We start from the raw sequence: 20,008 nt of genomic DNA, 5'->3' as shown, positions 1-20,008 counted from the left end.
TCTGTGAATTATGTCCATCCCCAACTCCAGTGCCGCCAGGTCTTACGTGGTACAAGGATCTGGAATTGCCTGGGAGTATGCAAGAGGAGAACTAGCTAAAACGGGTTTCCTACACACAGAGGGAAACTAAACATAAAGTAACCTCATTGCAAAAGAGAATATAATGCAACCTCATCGCAAGTAGAATATATCACGACTTCGTCGCAAGCAGAAATGTCACAAACCGAATATATTGCCACCTCGTTGCAAACAGAATATACTGTGACCTTGTCACAAACACCAAAAATACTTAAACGCTGCACAATACAATAATAACGCCCCACAATGAAAATGGCGACTTCCCGTAAAATAGGGGTACTCCTGGAGTAACAAGAACTTGATTAAATGAAGTCACCAGCTGGTGGAAAGGTGATGAACCCTGGTGTAGGTGTGAAGGAGATAAATGACCGGAATCTGCAAAGACAGCTGACAAGCAGCTATGGGCTGGAGCAGATGCTATCACCGACGTCTTGACTTCCTTAAAATTAAGTCTCTCACAAATGAGAAGGGGCCCCAGCAGACCAGCCTCCACAGCCCTAATTGTCCACCTGTTGCTGGGCACAATTGCCGCAGGACCCTGTCTGCTTAGTAACAGTCAGGAAGCTGGCCAGACCACCCGGCGTCTTCCAGTTACTAGGCAACCGGCCGAGAGGAAGAAAGGTGACATGCCACGCTTGATAGCTAGCAACCAGAACCCAGTGCATCCCGCTGCCAGCCACAGCGACTGCCTGCTCCCGCTGCCACCTGCTGGATCCCGGGGCCCCACTGCTGACCGCAGGTACAGGTCCCTGGATCCTAACACTGGCATACATGTGGCTGATGCTTTCACAATTACCATCTACCTTGTTGTAGACCAAGTACAACCCTTTATAGCAAAGGAATTTCCTGATGGCAAGATAATGCACCCTATCACACGGCAACAATTGTTTAGGAATGATTTGAAGAACACGACCAAAGAGTAAAAAGCCTTGACTTGGCTTTGAAATTTTGGAGATCTCAATCTGATCAGGCATCTGTGGGCTGTTCTGGAAAACAAGTGTAGAGGCATGTCATGCTACACCTAAAGAGACCTTGCAAAGCTTTAAACGGGCACTGAAAACTCACCTATTCATCAAAGCGTACCCTTCTGCAGCATAATTTAGTCCTGAGGCTGGTCCTTTGACCCCTGCCACATGTGTTGACCATCTCTGCCTGCTTACATCCTGCCATCAACCCACCTCCCTCCTGCTTGCACCTCATGTAATCTGTCTGTTGCCCCTTCCTACTAGATTGGAAGCTCTTCAGAGCAGGGCCACCTTTCCTCCTGTCATCTAAGCCCTCTTGTGTGTGTGTACTAAGAGGAATCTATAAAATGACTTATATCCAAATGTAGATGAGCCCCAAAACAATTAGTAAGATATACTTCACTTTGTAAAGTGCTGGAAAATGGTGCTGATGATTCAATGTAAATGTATCTGTCTCTCGTTCCTTTTTCCCCAAAAATTGTAACAGTGTAATGTGGGCTAGGTGAAATGTGGGATATTGCTAGACTAATGAGGGAGAGAGGGAGATGGCTACTATTTCAGGGAGTCTCCTACAGAATGCAGGAGGGTAGGCAACTATTGCGTAAACCCTTAAATTAACTGACATGTATTTTTCAGCACTGTAAAACACAAAGGTTACATGTTATTAAACTCCCTACACTAACTAGAGCCATGTGGTTTGCTCGATGTATCCATATTTCCTGAGGGTAGAAATGTAAACTAGGGAAACACCAATGACATCTCTTAAGTAGCTTGTAATTAGAAATCCCACTAACACCGCCCTGCCATTTTAAAGTGGTCAACAGAACTGAACTCTTTTGGGCTGGGTCCTCTACTCACACACATACACTACCATGGTTTACTGCCCGAGCTGCGAGAACAAGTGGAGCACTACTAATAAGTGCATATGGTAGTGCAACTTTATGTCTAGTTAATGTGCTGTTGTGCTGCCCTCTTATTCGGCTTGTTTGAAAACTGTAAATTATCTAGAATCTGTACTGGATCTAAGAGCAGTGATATATTTTATAATCATTTATATACCAACTTGGTGTCTTAAACACCTTAACGTTTATGGAACTGGACAATAGCATATGTGAAATAACATATGAAAAAGTCACAGGAGACAGTTGAATCATATCAATATTTGTAGTGAAAAATCAGCCTGTACTGATGTTATGCCTGTGCTTGGTGTGTCCTTCAGCGCCATCTAGTGGAATATTCTGTCTTTAGTAATTGAAAACAAAATGTGCTCAGAGAAATAGGTTGAGCCCTGAGTAAATCTGCGAGTGAATTGCAAAAATGTAGACATGTCGCACACACACAAGCAATTCACTCACCATCAAAGGATTTTCTCAGTCTGTGCAAATGTAAGTTAGACCCTTCCACAACTCTGCGATAATGACAGGCTGATCGAGACCGGCGATGACATCACACACCCTCCTTTAAAACGCCCAGACATGAATACTTCCTTAAAAATATCTGGTTACCACCCCCCAAAGTAATACGTCCAGTCCATCAATTTTCTCTATTTTTGTGGCAGTTTGACCTTGCACATACACACTATGACCTGTACACATGCGCAGTCACATGACTCGCTATGCACTCCATCCTTGGGCACGGTGCCTCGCTACCCACGGCATACTATTCTATTCTAACTCTATTTCCACTTGGATAGTAAAGAATAATCCAAGTAGACTAGCAACAAAAAATCCTGAAAAGGCCCATTTCTCTGGGTGTGTAGCACTTATCACTATCATCATGCATTTGCACCAGCCCTACCCACAGTGCAAGAGATGAGAACTTCTGTACATACTCACCTCTGAAGAGCCTGAAATTCCATGAACATGCCCACGAAAAACCCTCAGAATACTTGGAGGCATATCCAATTGGCCATGCCGAAAAAACCTGCAGACCCTGCACGGATGTACATAGTTACATAGTTACATAGTAGGTAAGGCTGAAAAAAGACTTGCGTCCATCTACTTCAACCTGGTATAGATATCCATTGCTGATTTGGTAGGTTCTGATATTTTACAGACAGATTATATTTCTTATTTGTACCCATGGATGTTTTTCTCCAGTAAATGTTTGTCCAACTTTGCCTTGAACGCATTTAATGAGCCAGCCGTTACCACCTCTCTGGGAAGAGAGTTCCAGAGTTTGACTGTTCTGAAATTCTTTCTACTAGCTGAATGAAATCTTTTTTCTTCTAATCTATACTCATGCCCTCGTGTCCTAGATTCCTTTCTAGTAGAAAAGAGGTTGTGTGACAGTTCCTTATATTGGCCCTTGATATACTTGTACATGTTGAGCATGTCCCCCCTTAAACATCTCTTTTCCAATGTAAATTGTCCCAAATTGCTTAATCTCTCCCCGTAGCTTAAATTCTCCATTCCCCTAATAAGCTTTGTTGCTCGCCTTTGGACTTTTTCTAATTCTATGATGTCCTTTTTATAGTGTGGGGCCCAGAACTGCACTCCGTACTCGAGGTGAGGTCTCACCAATGCTTTATACAGTGGCATAATTACCCTTGAGTCCCTAGTTTCCATTCCCCTCTTAATACATGCCAGAATTTTGTTGGCCTTTTTTGTAGCTACATTACAATGGGCACTACATCCCAGTTTGCTGTCTATTTGGACTCCTAGATCCTTTTCAAGTATGGAATTACCCAGTTCCTCTCCGCTAAGGTTGTAACTTGCACACTAGTTGTGTCTCCCAAGGTGCATAACCTTACATTTATCTACATTGAACCTCATATTCCATTATTTTGCCCGCTCATCTAGAATTGCAAGATCATTTTGAAGCATGGTGACATCTTCTGATGATTTGATGACTTTGCTAAGTTTTGTATCGTCCCCAAAAGATGGATACATTGCTGAGTAACCCTATCCCAATATCGTTAATAAAAATGTTAAACAAAATGGGCCCTAAAACCGAACCCTGGGGCACTCCACTTAGTACTGGTATCATATCTGATACAGCACCATTCACAACCACTCTTTGTTCTCTATTACATAGCCAATTCCCTACCCATCTGCAGATATTTTCACCCAATCCTAGGTTCTCCATTTTATTAATCAATCTCTTGTGTGGGACAGTATCAAATGCTTTAGCGAAATCTAGGAAAATCACATCTACAGCATTTCCATTATCAAGGTTTTTGCTAACCTCTTCATAGAACCCTAATAGATTAGTTTTGCATGAACGATTTTTCACGAACCCATGTTGGTTAGTACTGAGTAGACGGTGATGGTCTAAATATTCCTGAATACCATCCCTTAAAAATCCTTCAAATAGTTTACCCACAATTGATGTTAAACTAACGGGTCTGTAATTAGCGGGATCTTCCTTTTTTCCTTTTTTGAATATTGGCACTACCTCTGCTATTCTCCAATCTTTTGGTACTATACCTGACGATAGTGACTTGCTAAAGATATAATGTAGAGGGGTAGCTAGTTCATCCCTTAATTCCATTAATACCCTCGGATGAATCCCATCTGGCCATGGTGATTTATTTGTTTTGAGTTTGCTTAGCCTCAGTATTATTTCCTTCGGCGTGAAATCCACAATGAGATCTGGCTTATTTGTCCCGTTTGTGGTAAGTACACTCTCTTGAAACTTGCCTTATTCAATTGAAACCCCCTATCCTGATTCACCTCCTCTGCCCTACCCACTGTGCCTGTCGACATTGTAATGCTTAAACAGGGTTGGTGTAGCGCTCGAGTTACCTATGTGCGAAGGGGCTGCAGACCTAGAGTGGTCCAGACTCTGTTTACAAGTGGTTTGCAGATGGGGAGGTACTGCGCTCACCTTCTGGGTGTTAATTGTAATGTTGATATTGTGTTGTCGAAAGGGTTACTGTTGATCATCTGGTTACCACATATCACCTTAGAAGTATATATTATATAATTCCAACCCTCTTAGCCATTCTAAAGTAGCTCATTAACTTATGAAACCTACAATGTGGAAGCCCCCTTAGCCACCTGTTGCTTCAAAAAATATTAAATGGTGTAACCCCCGATCTCTCTTCTATACATCTGCTGCATCACTCATTAATCAGTTTCCTTCCCTGCCCTCTACAACACCTACTGTATTTAGAAATCTCAAATAACTTCTTAAAATACTCTTCTTTTTGCTAGGGATGTGCACTGGACACTTTTCTGGTTTTGTATTTTGGTGTTGGATCTGGATATCCATTTGTGTTTTGGATCTAGATTGGTTTTGCCAAAGCCACCCATATTGGATTTTGGGGAAAAATTCATAAACACTACTATTTATTTTTTCTTTGTTCAGCCAGTATTGTTGACCTCAATAACATTAATTTCCACTTAGTTTCAGTCTATTCTGAATACCTAACAGCTCAAAATATTGTTTTTAGGCCAAAAAGTTGCACCAAGGTAGCTGGATGACTAAGCGACACAAGTGGGCGACACAAACACGTGGCACATATAGGAGTGGCACTGCAGTGGCAGACCGGATTGCAGTTTTAAACACTGTGCCCAAAAAATTCTCCAAAGAGCACATAATGCAAAGAAAAGAGGATGGAATTTTCCTTGGGCCCTTATGTTATATAAACAGGACATGTACACTTTAACAAGCCAATCATTTTGGAGACAGGGTCTGCCTTATGACTGTGGCTGAAATGATTGGTTTGTTTGAGCACCCACAAAACAAGCTACCAATGCTCCAAAGAGCACATAATGAAAAAAAGAGGTGCACAATGAAATTTACCTTTGGAAAAATATGTTGGTGGTGGAGATTACAAGTCCTAGGCAGAATATAATGTCACTGAGTCTTTGTCTGAACTGGCAAGGATTAGAAGGAGCTGAGCAAAAAAAATATGGATGCTCATGAATTTGATAAAGACATACTGGATCCAGGATTAAATTTGATACACTGACTAGACGTAGAGTTGCTGGGGGCCTGGCGCTCCCTCACTTAAGGTTTTATTACTGTGCTGCGCAGCTCACACATCTCCGGCTGTGGGTTCAGGATCCCAGTCCGGATTCACTACATGCCGCATTTATCTGACAATAGATTCTTGGGTGCACTCCGATACAGTTATTACTAGGGGTAAAAATTGCCTCCTCGCTGTCCCCCTTTATTCCCCCTTCTCAGGCAATAAAGTTGAACCCAAGCCTTGGTTAGGTTCTCTGATATAGACCCAGAGGTATCCCTGTGAGATCAATTGCCTGAATTGCGAACCGTTACGGGAAAGCAGTTGCGGGTCTCCAAGGGAGTTCGCTTGCTGGGCAATTGTACCTGAATGGGGTTTTGAAATCTTTTTAGAAATTACAAGAAGAATTTGATTTACCACAATCTTTTTTCTTTTGTTATTTGCAACTTAGGCATGCCCTGCAAGCCCAGTTAAAAGACTCCCCTCCTGCTCTAGCCCCTTCCCCTTTTTGGACTCTTCTGGCTCCTCTTAGTGGTTGAAAAATGGTCTTCCTGACGTATTCCCTCCTGCTAGATAACCTAAAGCTGGACTTTGATCGGCTTTCTGACAGCTCTGATTTGCTTCTATGGCTGCAACCCATGATGTCCCTAGAAACGCTGGCTTGATGTCAATCAGTTTGTGAATGGCTTGGGATTAGGAAAGACGCTGGATTTTATTGCCTTGTGCATGCATGCTACAATCTGTACGCATGTGCAGTCGTTCGATTATAGGCCTGCCTGCAAATTTGCAGCTGTGCGATCAGGTCTGAATAACCCCTATTGTTTGACAGATCACTCCCTTTTTTCAAGGAATACATATATGGAATAAAAATAGAAATAGGCAGAGGTGATTAAAATAAAGAATGCATTTACTATACCTGGTCTTGTGATTTGAAGCCTGCAAAAGTTGGCTGTTGTATCTGTATCTTTTGCTCTGTGTTAGTGGCCTGGTAAGGAATCTGGCAATATATACGGAGGACAATACTTCATGTTAGATTCTATCATAGTATAGTCATGTAATGGCTTAAATATTACTAGTAATGCATTAGTAACATAATGGCTTAAAGTATCATAGCTGTGGGTGCTCTGTATTTTACTGTTGCTTATTGATGCAGTGTATGTCACACGCTGTAGCTGATCACACAGGTGCATTCTCGGGAACCAACCAATCTGATTAATTTACAATTTGACCACAAATATGAGTGGCCCAATTGGACAGGTTAGGCCAGGCATTCCTAACCACGGTCCTCAAGGCACACCAACAGTGCAGGTTTTTGTGATATCCAGGCTTCAGCACAGATGGCTTAATCAGAATCACTCAGGTACTAATTAAGTCACCTGTGCTCAAGCCTAGCTATCACTAAAACCTGCACTGTTGGTGTGCCTTGAGGACTGTGTTTGGGAATGCCTGGATTAAGCCATTAATCTTTCAGGTCATGTGATGATGTCATAGTTTCTGAGAGAGTACAGGTTAAGTATCCATTATCCAGAAGAATTTTGGATAACGGATTATTCCGTATTTCAGAATATTTTTATGTTTCAATGATGTATCTTGAGGTATCTTGCATTTATGTTGTATAAACACATCAAACACATGAAATACACACAAACATATTTTATTTGTGCATGAAACAAGGTTCCAAAACATGAAACAAAGTTTGTGTACTATCTCAGGAACTGAATTTGAATGCCAATCAATCAATTTCTTGCACATATTTAGTGCCAGTTACATCCCCAGCAGTGCAATTACAGATGTCCTCAATAGTGATTTCAGCAAAAAGAAAAAGAAAATTGGAATAATTTGGATAATGGTTATTTGGATAAGGGATACTCAACCAGTACCACACACAGATAATATTGGGGGTTATTCTAGTTCATTCTTTCTGACAAAATCCTTCTTAGATGGACAAAACCATGTGCACTGCGGGTGGGGCAGATGTAACTTGTGCAGAGAGAATTAGATTTGGGTGGGGGTTTTCTTCAAAGTGAGATCTATATTGCAGTGTAAAATCATGCAGTCAGTATTTTCCCTGCACAGAAACAAAAAAACTCACCCAAATCTAATTCTCTCTGCACATGTTACATCTGCCCCCCTGCAGTGCACATGGTTTTGTCCATCTAAGAAGGATTTTGTCAGAAAGAATGAACTAGAATAAACCCCATAGTCCTGTACTATCTATACTGATGATTAGAGAAAATAAAGTATAGGTTCATCTAGTCAGTCCTTTACCACTGTGAGTTTTTTTGGTACTCTTTACCTAGATGGGCGCCCGTCGTGGTGATCGCGGGTACATTTATGTCTGGCCGCGACGCGACCGACGCGATGCCCGCGATTTCCCATTGAAACCCATGTTAAACATGGAAATCGCGTCGGTCGCGTCGCGGCCGGCCATAAATGTACCCGCGATGCCCGCGACGCGATGCTCCCGATTTGCCATAGGAATCAATGTTAAAAGGCCCGATGGACACGATTTTACTGTTCAATGCCTCAATGGACCCGATTTGGCCATAGGAATCAATGTTAAATGGGCCACAGAGCCCAAATAGGCACAATTAACCCTTAAAATGTCCCCCCAATTTTTTAACGCCACCCCACGATCCACGCCAACCCGAAGCGTGGCGAGCGCAGCGAGCCCGCGAGGGGCGGCGGTACGCGTCCTCCGACCTTTTCATGCCCTACTATCCATTAGGGCGTGGAGTGAGAATAGAATCGTGTGGCGAGCGCAGCGAGCCACCGAGCCCGAAGCGTGGCGAGCGCAGCGAGCCCCGCGAGGGGACGCGGATACCTTCACAGTTATACGCGTCCCCTCGCGGGCTTCACAGGTGTCCGTGGCGACGCGGACACCTGTGAAGCCCGCGAGGGGACGCGTTTACCTGTGAAGGTATCCGCGTCCCCTCGCCACGCTTCGGGCACGGTGGCTCGCTGCGCTCGCCACACTATTCTATTCTCACTCCACGCCCTAGTGGATAGTAGGGCATGAAAAGGTCGGAGGACGCGTACCGCCGCCCCTCGCGGGCTCGCTGCGCTCGCCACGCTTCGGGTTGGCGTGGATCGTGGGGTGGCGTTGAAAAATTGGGGGGACATTTTAAGGGTTAATTGTGCCTATTTGGGCTCTGTGGCCCATTTAACATTGATTCCTATGGCCAAATCGCGGGCATTGAGGCATTTTACATGAAAATCGCGCTCAATCAGCCTTTTTAACATTGTTCCCTATGGGAAAATCGCGGTCATCACGGGTAGCAGATTTTTATGTACCCGCGATTTACCCGCGATGACCGCGATTTTTACCCCCGACGCCCGCGATTTCAATCGCGGGCGCCCATCTAGGTAAAGAGTACCGTTTTTTTTTATTTTATATATTCTAATCTTAAGTCTTAACAAAAGCAGTCCTTATTTTCTGTACTGTGTGAGCCTCTACCACAGCTGCTGACAGAATATTCCGTGGACTTTGCCACCTTTCTCTAATACATTTACATTTTCTTCTCCCCCTCTTCTTGTGTTATATATTTATGTACCTGTAGTAGAAATTCTTTCATTACACCAAATACTTCCATCCTGAATTATATTTATACTTTGATATATTACATTTTTGTATCGCACAACACCTGACGCTTCTCTCCTCTAAGAGCCTCAGCATCCCAACATGTTCTCCCATCCTTGCCCTGATTTCTACTATCCACATTACTGTGCTAATACCTTAATAATGAACCATTTCTTAAAAATAAGGAAAACTGGAATTTAGTGGAAGGTCCAGAAAAGAAAGAAAACAGTGCTCACATCCCTTACAAAGAAGAAAATAGCAAAGGCCGCACAAGACTAGGCCTCTGTGGTAAATACAGAATTGTCATTAACAACAAGCAACTTTCTTAAAAATGTAAAAATGGCACCTTTCCTGAATGCACAGGAAAATTCTACTATGAGGCTACCTTTACCCGAGGCGGCGCTCTAACTGTTCACCCAACACTACATGCAACAGTAGTAGGCTCCAAAGTCCTGACAATGACTTCTGCAGCTTCTAGTTAGGTGATGGCATGACCATAGCACAGGTATCCCCATCACTATTAAAATGGGCAGTCAATAGTCCCCTCCCAGAGGAAGGGATCATCCAGCTGAGTCTAATTTCAGTGAATTAAAAATAAATAATACAAGCGAATGAAGTACAAAAGATATTACAGTGCCAATATGTTAATGGAGGCCCTATACCCTATCGTTCAGTGTCCATAAAACGGATGAATGAGAATTGTGGGTTACTGTTTGAATTCAGATTTTGCCATAAGAAAAAAACAAACACATAAATGTTAACAATATATCATTCCAATTAACCATCACACATAAAGAGGATGTGTTATAAATAGAATAGACTATATGACTAAGAAAATTGCAAAACTAATTAAACCAATACTGAACACATTATTATGTTATGCTTTAGCAGGTTTTTAGCAGCCATACAGTCAGGGGCATAACCAGAAGTTTGTGGGCCCCACAGCAACATGGGCCCCTGTCTTAAAACTTCTAGAGTGACCTCTTCACAGCAGTTATTAATTTTATGTGCCATAATAAAGTGCTCTAGTTCATTTTATGAGCTATAGTAGTGCCCTAGGTAGTTATTATGCCCCATAGTAGTGCTCTAATTTATTTTATGCCCCAAAGTAGTGCCTTAGTTTATGAAAGATCGTAGTGCACTTGCTTACATGATTTCACATTGTAGGACTGTCAGTACACATTATGCTACACAGGACCCCCCCCCCCCCCCCATTCACATTATAACATACAGTGTCCCCAGTTTAGATTATGCCACATTGCAGTGGACCCAGTTCAAACCGTGACACATTAGCGTACCCTCCAGTTTATATTATGCCACAATATCATGCCTCCATTTCATATTGTGCCACATTATGTAACATGAGTATAGTGCCCTCCACATTACAATGAGCAGATCAGATGCTGACACATTACAGTGCCCTGCAGTTGATATTGTGCCACATTACCATGACCCCTCACCATTATTACATTCAATAAACACTCCTTTAATTGAGACTCTAATGTAATACAATTCAGGATAGGCAATGGATTCAACTCAATGTCTTAGCAGATAAATCTGGGGAATTGGTATGCAACTTTTGATCCAGGTTCCAGGCCACCCTAAGCCTCTGGGCCACTTAGCAATGGCACCCCTTGCACCCATTGTTGTTACGCCCATGCACACAGTATAAGCATACAGCAAGATAATTACTAACCACTGTGTCAAGATTTGCTACCACTTTAGCGCATGTCTCACAGCTTAGTATTCTATATAAAAAATTATTTGAGCTATAGTACATATGCAAACTCTTAACATAATGTCAAATGAAATTGAAGGGTGAAACCCAGCTTAAGCGGTGTATACATCTACTTTATTTAATAGAAATAACTATTTATGCTAAGGCATATTTAAGCGTTGAAGTAAAGAGAATAATGCGCATTATTCCGGTTTGTAAGCAAAGTAAGAAGCACACAAAAACCATGTTGCACTGAAGGTGGGCATATTTAGTATGTGCAGAGGGAAATCAATTTTGGTGGGGTATGTTCAAGCTGAACTCTAAATTGCAGTGTAAAAAAAAAACATGTCTAACATTTGTGGGCTACATGCAAAAGCAGCCGGTATTTACCCTGTATAGAAAAAAATATAATCCACTAAAATCAAAATCTCTCTGCACATGTTACATATGCTGCTCCTGCAGTGCAACATGTTTTTGCCCATCTGTGTGCTATTCCTCTAAAAAGACAGGTTCTAATCATGTTCCCATCTGAGTGTTAATCCTCTAAAAACACAGGTCTTGTATGTTATTGGTCACTATATGGTCACTAAGTAATTGTAGTGCCAAAAGCATGATGGGGAACCTCTAGAACAGTGATGGGGAACCTTTCACCCTCCAGCCTTTTCTGAACTACACATCCCAGCATGCCCTGCTAAAGTTTTGCTATTTCGCCATGCTAAAACTGTTGCAAGGCATGCTGGGATGTGTAGTCCAACAACAGCTGGAGGGTCAAAGGTTTCCCATCACTGCTCTCAAAGCTAATTGTCAGTGGTATTCACCTGTAGTAGCCGCTACACCAATAAAGAATGGAAGATTATTTGTAGTGATCATTATCTGCGGATTGGGTAGAAATGCATGTTTTAGAATTTTATGAGGATGATATTTCTACAAACAGTAAACTTATTAAAAATGTATTGGTCAGGTCATTTGGGGAAACTGCAGCATTCATTTTTATAAAGAGTGTAACAGCTGTGGCACAGCATTTTGCAATTTGGCATCTGGTGTTTTGGTAATGTCATCATTAGCAAGTGGAAAATGACTCATGTTGGGAGGACCACAGGTACACAAAATGTTACTATATGTAGCCAACGGTCACTCACTTATTTTGCCCATTGTGAATATACTGTACACATATAATAAATATAACTGGACACATTGGAATATATTCAATGCCGTGGGCGAGCGGTGACTGTGAGCAGGACTTTTTGCTCGCAGTCACCGCTCACCCTGTCAGTATTCAACTGACCCCCCTCATACGCAAATTCCCCCTCGCTCCGTTTTTTGAGCGAGGGAGAATTGGCGTATGTGCCTCCAAAAGCTGCGAGAATTGAGGCTAATTACAGCGAGTTTGCTGCACTAGCCGCGGCTCTCGCAGTTTAGGGGAATCCTCGCAGTTCTGTGACTGCGAGGATTCCCCCGGAACGTTGCATAGTGCGAGCGGCCGGCGCGGGGGTTAAACTGCGAGGATCACTGGTTTTCTGCGATCCTCGCAGTTTAACCCCCTCGCCGGCCGCTCGCACCGGCATTGAATACATGCCACAAACTGCAAAAAGTGCCATTCCTTTTACATTGATTAGTAAGACTTATTGTACCTGTGACACACAAGGTCTTGGAGGCAGAGCAGGTGGAGGTGGTATCCATCCAGCCCGAAGAGCTATAGAAAACCAGAAAACAGTATTAGTCTTATATGAGGGGACAGGTGTACTTTTCTCAGCCAGGCAATGTTGTAGGCAGTGCGATTCCAACACAGTGCATTCTCTGCCTGCACCTGATTCATTCTGAATAGTAGAAAAAACACCCATTGTAGACTAGAGCGGATGCAAAACTGATGTAAACTTATGCAAAGCTATTTTATTTCATAATCATCTGGGTATGTTCCTCTTAGTATATTATGATCTTAACCATTGCTGTGAGAGATCCTCAAAATATCCGCTAAAAATGCCAACGCCGCTCACAGTATACACACAGTATACACACAGTATACACATAGTATAAATAAATACAAATACAGCCAAGTCAGTTATTTGAAGTTTTGTTAAATAATGCACCCAAAAATATTTTTTGAGGATCTCTCACAGCAACATTGACACTCAAATGGTTAATAGTGCAGACACATGCATTTAACAATACAATAATACAAGAAATATAGAGTAGTAGATTAAATTAGTTCAGGTACATTGTTTTCATCTTTCTTGAAGGTAAGCAGAACCTTGAAGCTTATCATTTCACCCAAAATAAGTTAGAGTTCAAGTGGTTTTTATCTCAATGTAATGTGACATGGAACCACCAGGCGTTCAATGGGACTACATACTGTATGATATATCATATTCGATCCAGCAGCCAGGGAGCTCCCGGGAGGTTCAAGATGGATTGACTGCGATAGCTCCCCTCGTATAAGTAGCAGTAGTGTATGGGGCCTTTAGAATTCTTGTACCCAAAATGGAGGAGGTGAAAGTGCTAATAACTAAAATGTTTGTGATTCTTGTTTCAACAACTATCCGCCAAAGTAAGAAATTGGATTCTATATGAAACTTCATTACGAAATCTGGTGCCCAAAATAATAATGCATATTTTTCAGTCTACTCCATCTAAAAGATTACTGTCAGGTTGTGAATTTGTCTGGGCTTGGACTACGGCCACTTGGCAGGGCTTGTTAGACATGGAGTGAGTGAATAGGGCAGTGGTTCCCAAAGTTTTCTGAATCACGGTACCGTAAAGTATCAGGATTTTATTCACAGCACCCCTAGGATAAAAGTTTCTTATTTCGAAATTTCAAATAAAATAAAAATTTAATTAAGCAAATTGTGTTTATATGTGATCCTAAATCTGGGTCCACACTGGGCGATATATATCGTTAACGATATGGACATATTGATATTTTTACCGATATTGTGTGCATATCGTCCAGTGTGTATGTTCAAAATTGTTAACGATGCACGTGGCCACGGGTCATTAAGGACGCCCCCTGTCTGTCCGTGCAGCTCAACATCACAATATCATCCGCAACTTCATGTATGGAGAGGGGGGGCAGGTGGCATCACTGACAGAAATCATGAACGATATTGGTCAGTGTGTATACCCTATGTCGTTCTCTCATGGCACTGCCGATTATAGCTAATTCTTTGCTAATGTGTACCCAGCTTTAGGCTCAGTTATGCAATGTGGGACAGGACTCGCTTCTGTTTGTTCACATAGATGCAGATTGACTGATACCAGTCCAGCATTGACATTGCCTATCACAATGACCATAAATAATATGCATTAGTCCTAGACCACCAGCTCAAGGCACCCCTGCAATTGTCCCGGGGCACCCCAGGGCCTAGGCACACAATTTGGGAACCACTGGAATAGGTGAACTAGTGATGCTTCTCTACAATCAGTACTGTCTTCTGGATATGTGCACATACCTCCCAACATTTCAGCTGGCTATCGCGGGACAGGATGCAAATGGTTTTCCCAGCAGCTCTGTAGGCTGCTGGCCAGCCCTCTGCCTGAAAGAATAGACGCTGTGCTCATGCGCACAGCGTCTATTCACGGACTACAGGGGGGGACTCCCAACTACCGGGACACTGCCGGCCGTGGGAGGGACGCGGGAACGTCTCCAAAAAAGCGGGACAGTTGGGAGGTATGTGAGCAGGAAGGTCTAGAATAACACTAGGCTGAGGAGCAGTGCTGGACCTAGAAAATTGGGTGCCCTCGGCAAAATTTTGGCTGGTGCCCCCTAGCAGACATTCTCACCACCACACTTAGGGGTCAATCCATGTGCGAAAACATTGTGTGCAAGTAAATGAGAAAATATGCCACACTTGCAAACCATTGACATTTTTTGTATGCAGCCCTATAGCGAGTCAAGTAGAAATCTGCGGATAGGGCACTAAAAGTTTACATGCCATGACAGCAGCATCCTTCGCATGGAGATATACTGTATATTGACCTCTTAGTGTTTAGAAGGCATTATATTTGGCCCACACAGCAGAGCATCCAGAATCCCCTATCACAGAATCCCTCTCAGAGACCTGCCAGCCAGTAAATCACCAGCTCCAGGTATGGTAAGAGTGTCTGAGGACCTGCCGTTTGACACTTACAAGGTCTCAGAATAATATGGTTGTCCAACAAGTCACACCATGGTTTATACATTACACTGAAATAGATGACTGTATTTATTTGACGCAGCATAGGGAAGGCTGATTATCGCAGAGCTTTCTCATTCTTTCCAATGGTCTATTATTACAAGTTGGTTTCCAACAAGCAGTAGACACTATTTCACACTGCAAATACATGTGCCAATGAAAAGAACAGCTCTGTATATGCAAATATTTTTTTATTACAGGTTGAGTAGCCCGTATCCAAAATGCTCGGGACCAGGAGAATTTGGATACCGGATTATTCCGTATTTTGGAATATTTTAATGATGTATTTTGAAGTATCTTGCATTTATGCTGTATAAACACATAAAATAAACACAAATATATTTTATTACCACATAAAATACACAGAAATATATTTTATTTGTTCAAAAAACAAGGTTTCAAAACATGAAACAAAATTTGTGTACTATCTCAGATATTGAATTTGAATGCCAAGCAATCATTTTCTTGTACATATATAGTGCCAGTTACATATCATGTCCTCAGTAATGCTGTTACATATGTCCCCAGTGAGTTTTTAGCTAAACAATTTTTTTTTCCACTTTCTGGAAAGTATGGTTTTCGGAATAATTCGGATAACGGATATTCGGATACGGGATACTCAACCTGTATTATCATTTATGTATTTATTTTTTATCTCAAGGATTTTAAAGTAGTAACAAGTATCTCAAAGTAGCAACACCATTTAGATATTTTACTGCATACCACATAAAGTTACTAAGTCTGTCAGTACCCCATTTTCTAATTAATAGTGGGGAAAGTGAGAATTGCCATGTCGATTCTTGGGGAGGTTTGGGAAACCGACTGGTTACAGATCAATTTACCTCTAATAAAGTTGGTGATTGACAAAGCAATTGACTTGAAACATTTTATGAAAACTGACCTATAGTTAATCCTCCCTTAAACATAATTATTTCTTGTAGTAATATATGCAGGAGTTATCTTCCAAATAATAAAGACAAGTATAGTACAATAAAATGTAATGTGGCTTGGAAGACTCACCCTAATCTGCTAGTATGCATTGCACAATTCAAAATAACAGGATATTGCTATATACAGTACTTCCTACACAATGTAGATGTCTTTTTCTACTAAACCCTTTGTAATTATGTTAATTGAAGGTGAATTAAAGCTAACTACTGATTTCTACAGAGTAAATTATGGTGTAATCTTGTCTGGCTGCTTGATCTAAGATTTTCTGCTCCTGCTTAAGAATGCTGTCTGCTTCTGCACAAGCAAAGACTTTATACCACTGCAATTCCAGTTTAGGAAGCTGAGGTTGCATCTGATGGAACATCATGGGAGACATATAATAAGTGAGAGATTTGGTAAGAAATCTCCAGGTTTTTTTTTTTTTTTAAAGCGGCAATCATTTACACTCAAAAACATTTTGGGGGTTATTCTGGTTGATTTGCAAGGCAGCAAATTGGCAGCCTTGCAAATCCACCAATGCACGGAGGACTGAAGGAACTTGAATAACCCCCTTTGATTTTACAGTGTACATGATTGCTGCTTTAAAAAAAAAACTCTGGAGATTTCTTACCAAATCTCTCACTTTCTGAATCTCTCATCCTATTAAATTTCACCCCATGTCTTACTTAAATTTTAGGAAATATAAAGCCTATTTGGCTATATTACTTGTTTGTTTTAAGTATTGGTAAAAAGTTAAAGCATTTAACCCCTTCCCGACATTGCCTTTTAAGGTAATTTTTTTTTTTTTTTTCCTCCTTGTGTTCAAATAAGCGTAACTTTTTTAATTTTCCGGCTATATAGACACATGAGGGCTTTTTTTTTGCGGGACAAGTTGTACTTTCTAATGGTACCATTTACTATACCGTATAATATTCTGGGGAATCAGGAAATAATTCAATGTGGGGTAAAAAAAAAAAAAAACGCAATTCCACAATTTTGCGCTGGTTACGGTTTTTTTGGAGTTCATAGTTCGTTTAAAATGATGGGTTATCTTTATTCTATGGGTCGTTACGATTCCGGTAATACCAAACTTATATAGTTTTCGTTACATTTTACCACTAAAAAAAAAATAGAAAATGTTACGGTTTTTCGAATTTGCGTCGCGTCGCCATGTTCTGCGGCTTATAACTTTTTTATTTTTCCACCTACGGACCTGGGTGAGGGCTCATTTTTTGCGGGCTGAAGTGTACTTTTTAATTAATACCATTATGGGATATGGGCGACTTTCTGATCTCTTTTAGCTATTTTTTTTTGGGTAGGCGATGCGACCAAAAAGCGTAGTTTTGGCGTTGGGGATTATTTTCCGTTTACGCCTTTAACCGTGCGGGATAACTAATGTTATATTTTAATAGATCGGACTTTTAGGAACGCGGCGATACCAAATATGTTTATTTTTTTTATTATTTATTTATTTTTATTTGGGAAATGGGGAAAGGGGGGTGATTTGAACTTTTAATATTTTATTATTTTTTTTTTATTTTTAAACTTTATTTTTTTTTTTTTTTTACTTTTACTACAAGGCCCCCTAGTGTACTTGACCACTAGGGGGCGCGATCGCCTGTACTAGGTTCAGCCATAGAGCTCTATGGCTGAACGTAGTGATTTTTTTCACTTCCTATTACATCCTGCCTGAGGCAGGATGTAATAGGTATGAATACACGGACAGCACAGGGGTCTACATTAGACCCCTGGCTACCATGGCAACCGATCGGCACCCTCCGATCGCGCTGCGGGGGGCCCCGATCGGCGCCGGAGGGGGGCGCCCCCCCTCCGATCAGCTATTTAAGCACTGCGGGCGCTTTGCCCGCGGTGCTTAAAGGGTTAAACGGCCGCGATCGGCGAACTCGCCGCTCGTGGCCGTGAGAGCAGGGACATGGCTGTAATATACAGCCATTACCTGCTCTCTATCAAGCCAGCTCACTCCGTGAGCTGGCTTGATTCACCCCCAACCGACATATGACGTAAATGTACGTCATATGTCGGGAAGGGGTTAAGACAACATGAAGAATTACAAAAATGTTGAATAGTTAGTTAGTGATAGTAGTCTGATAAATTGCTCATTCCATTTTTCCAGTGAGCATAAGATGTTAACAAGAAGGTGGTCTGGAAAATATATGTGTATGTATTGTACATCTAGATGTTTTCGGAAAGTAAATGAAGCTATAACTACCTGGAGAGTGGTGTTGAATAATTCTGTTCAAGTCCAGGGAAGAAGCTCTTGAATGTGTTTTCTGCGGCCTTGGAGGTGGAGTGGGAGGTTCTTCAACTTTCTTCATAGTTTCTTTAATAGATGTGCTGGAGTAGGATCTGGGCAAATAATTAGTAAGGTAAATGACTGACAATTTTTTGATTTGTATAATTGCAAAAAAAAAAAAACCTTAAAAATGTCTTATACCATATTTCATTATATGTATCCTATCATGTAGGATTATGTAATAATTCATGTAATATTCAGCAAGATCCATTCAAGGTTCTATATGATATTTTGGGCTGGCTGAATGGTAGGTGGTCATTAGGTCTAGGTCGACAGTCAAAATGTCAACCACTATTGGTCAACAGCCAATAGATCGACACATGGAAAAGGTCAACATAAGTTTTTCCTGAATAAATGACTTGTTCATACCCTACCATCCCAGTGGGCATAGAGGGAGAATATAATAGTGTGCCCAGTGCAGTGAGGCACCGTGCCTGATGCATGGCGATGGTAGTGAGCCAAGCAAGGGGACATGGTGAACTTATACGGTGTCCATGTCATCCTGTGTCAACATAGACACAAAAAAAGTGAAAAACTCATGCTGACTGTTTCCCATGTCGGCTTTTTATGTCACCCTTTTGACCATGGCGACCTAATGCATTTCAACCTTTTTCATGTGTCGATCTATTGACTGTCCACCAACAGGGGTCATACTTTTGACCGTTGACCTAAACACTGTCAACCTAACAACCTCCACCCAGCTGAATATAGCCTCTCGTTCATCATAATAATAGACTATCAGTTATTAGGAGAGACTTTTAAAATCTTGGAGAGCGATAAAGTGACCGGAGCAGTAGCGAGCAGCGTTACTAATTACACGGGCTTGTGTTGTGTTCTGAGCTGCGGATCTAGGGAGGCAGGAGTGCCCTCTACCTGCAGTTCCGAAGAGGGTGAGTGATCACAATAACTGCCCCCACCCTCTCCCCCAGATATTCCTCTGTGCCGGTCGTGGCACTGCACATGCAGCTTTCTCATGTCATTTTGCAGGGGTGCGGCCACTACATTACTCAGACCCAGATCCTCTCTCTATGATCCTAGTTAGAAGTTGATAGATTGATACTTTATCTCTTTCCATGCTTTTATACATCTTACCCAAAGGTTATGTACTGGGCAGTTAGCTTTTTTCATTGGCAACATTCTAAACCTTGTTTGTTCCCCGCTTTCCTAAATGAGTATTGCAATCATAAAAAGTACCACTGGACCAAAACACTCTAGTGTGAGAGATGTTGTTATCTAAAGCCCAACACACAGGATGACGGGTTCCCTGTGCTGAGCGATGTGCTTCAGCACAGATTGCTCAGCACACATCGCTGGCACACATGTGAAGCACCATGAGCAAT

At 41.7% G+C, this 20,008-nt stretch overlaps 1 protein-coding gene across 2 annotated transcripts in view; it reads right to left on the bottom strand.

Annotated features, from left to right (window-relative positions):
• The window catches only part of REPS2 (RALBP1 associated Eps domain containing 2), a 146,259-nt gene that overhangs the window by 33,126 nt on the left and 93,125 nt on the right, over positions 1-20,008 (bottom strand). The window contains exons 14-16 of one of the 2 annotated variants that reach the window (XM_083173945.1): positions 18,585-18,721; positions 12,887-12,948; positions 6,875-6,955 (exon numbers count right to left, since the gene is read on the bottom strand). In XM_083173945.1, coding sequence (XP_083030071.1) covers positions 6,875-6,955; positions 12,887-12,948; positions 18,585-18,721 — 280 coding nt within the window. The remainder of the gene's footprint in view (positions 1-6,874; positions 6,956-12,886; positions 12,949-18,584; positions 18,722-20,008) is intronic. The other variant, XM_083173946.1, reaches the window with a different exon arrangement.

This window comes from Crinia signifera, chromosome 2 (genome assembly GCF_055691185.1).
Source record: "Crinia signifera chromosome 2, ASM5569118v1, whole genome shotgun sequence".
Classification (NCBI taxonomy): Eukaryota; Metazoa; Chordata; class Amphibia; order Anura; family Myobatrachidae; genus Crinia; species Crinia signifera.
This window is presented reverse-complemented; position numbering and strand designations above follow the sequence as displayed.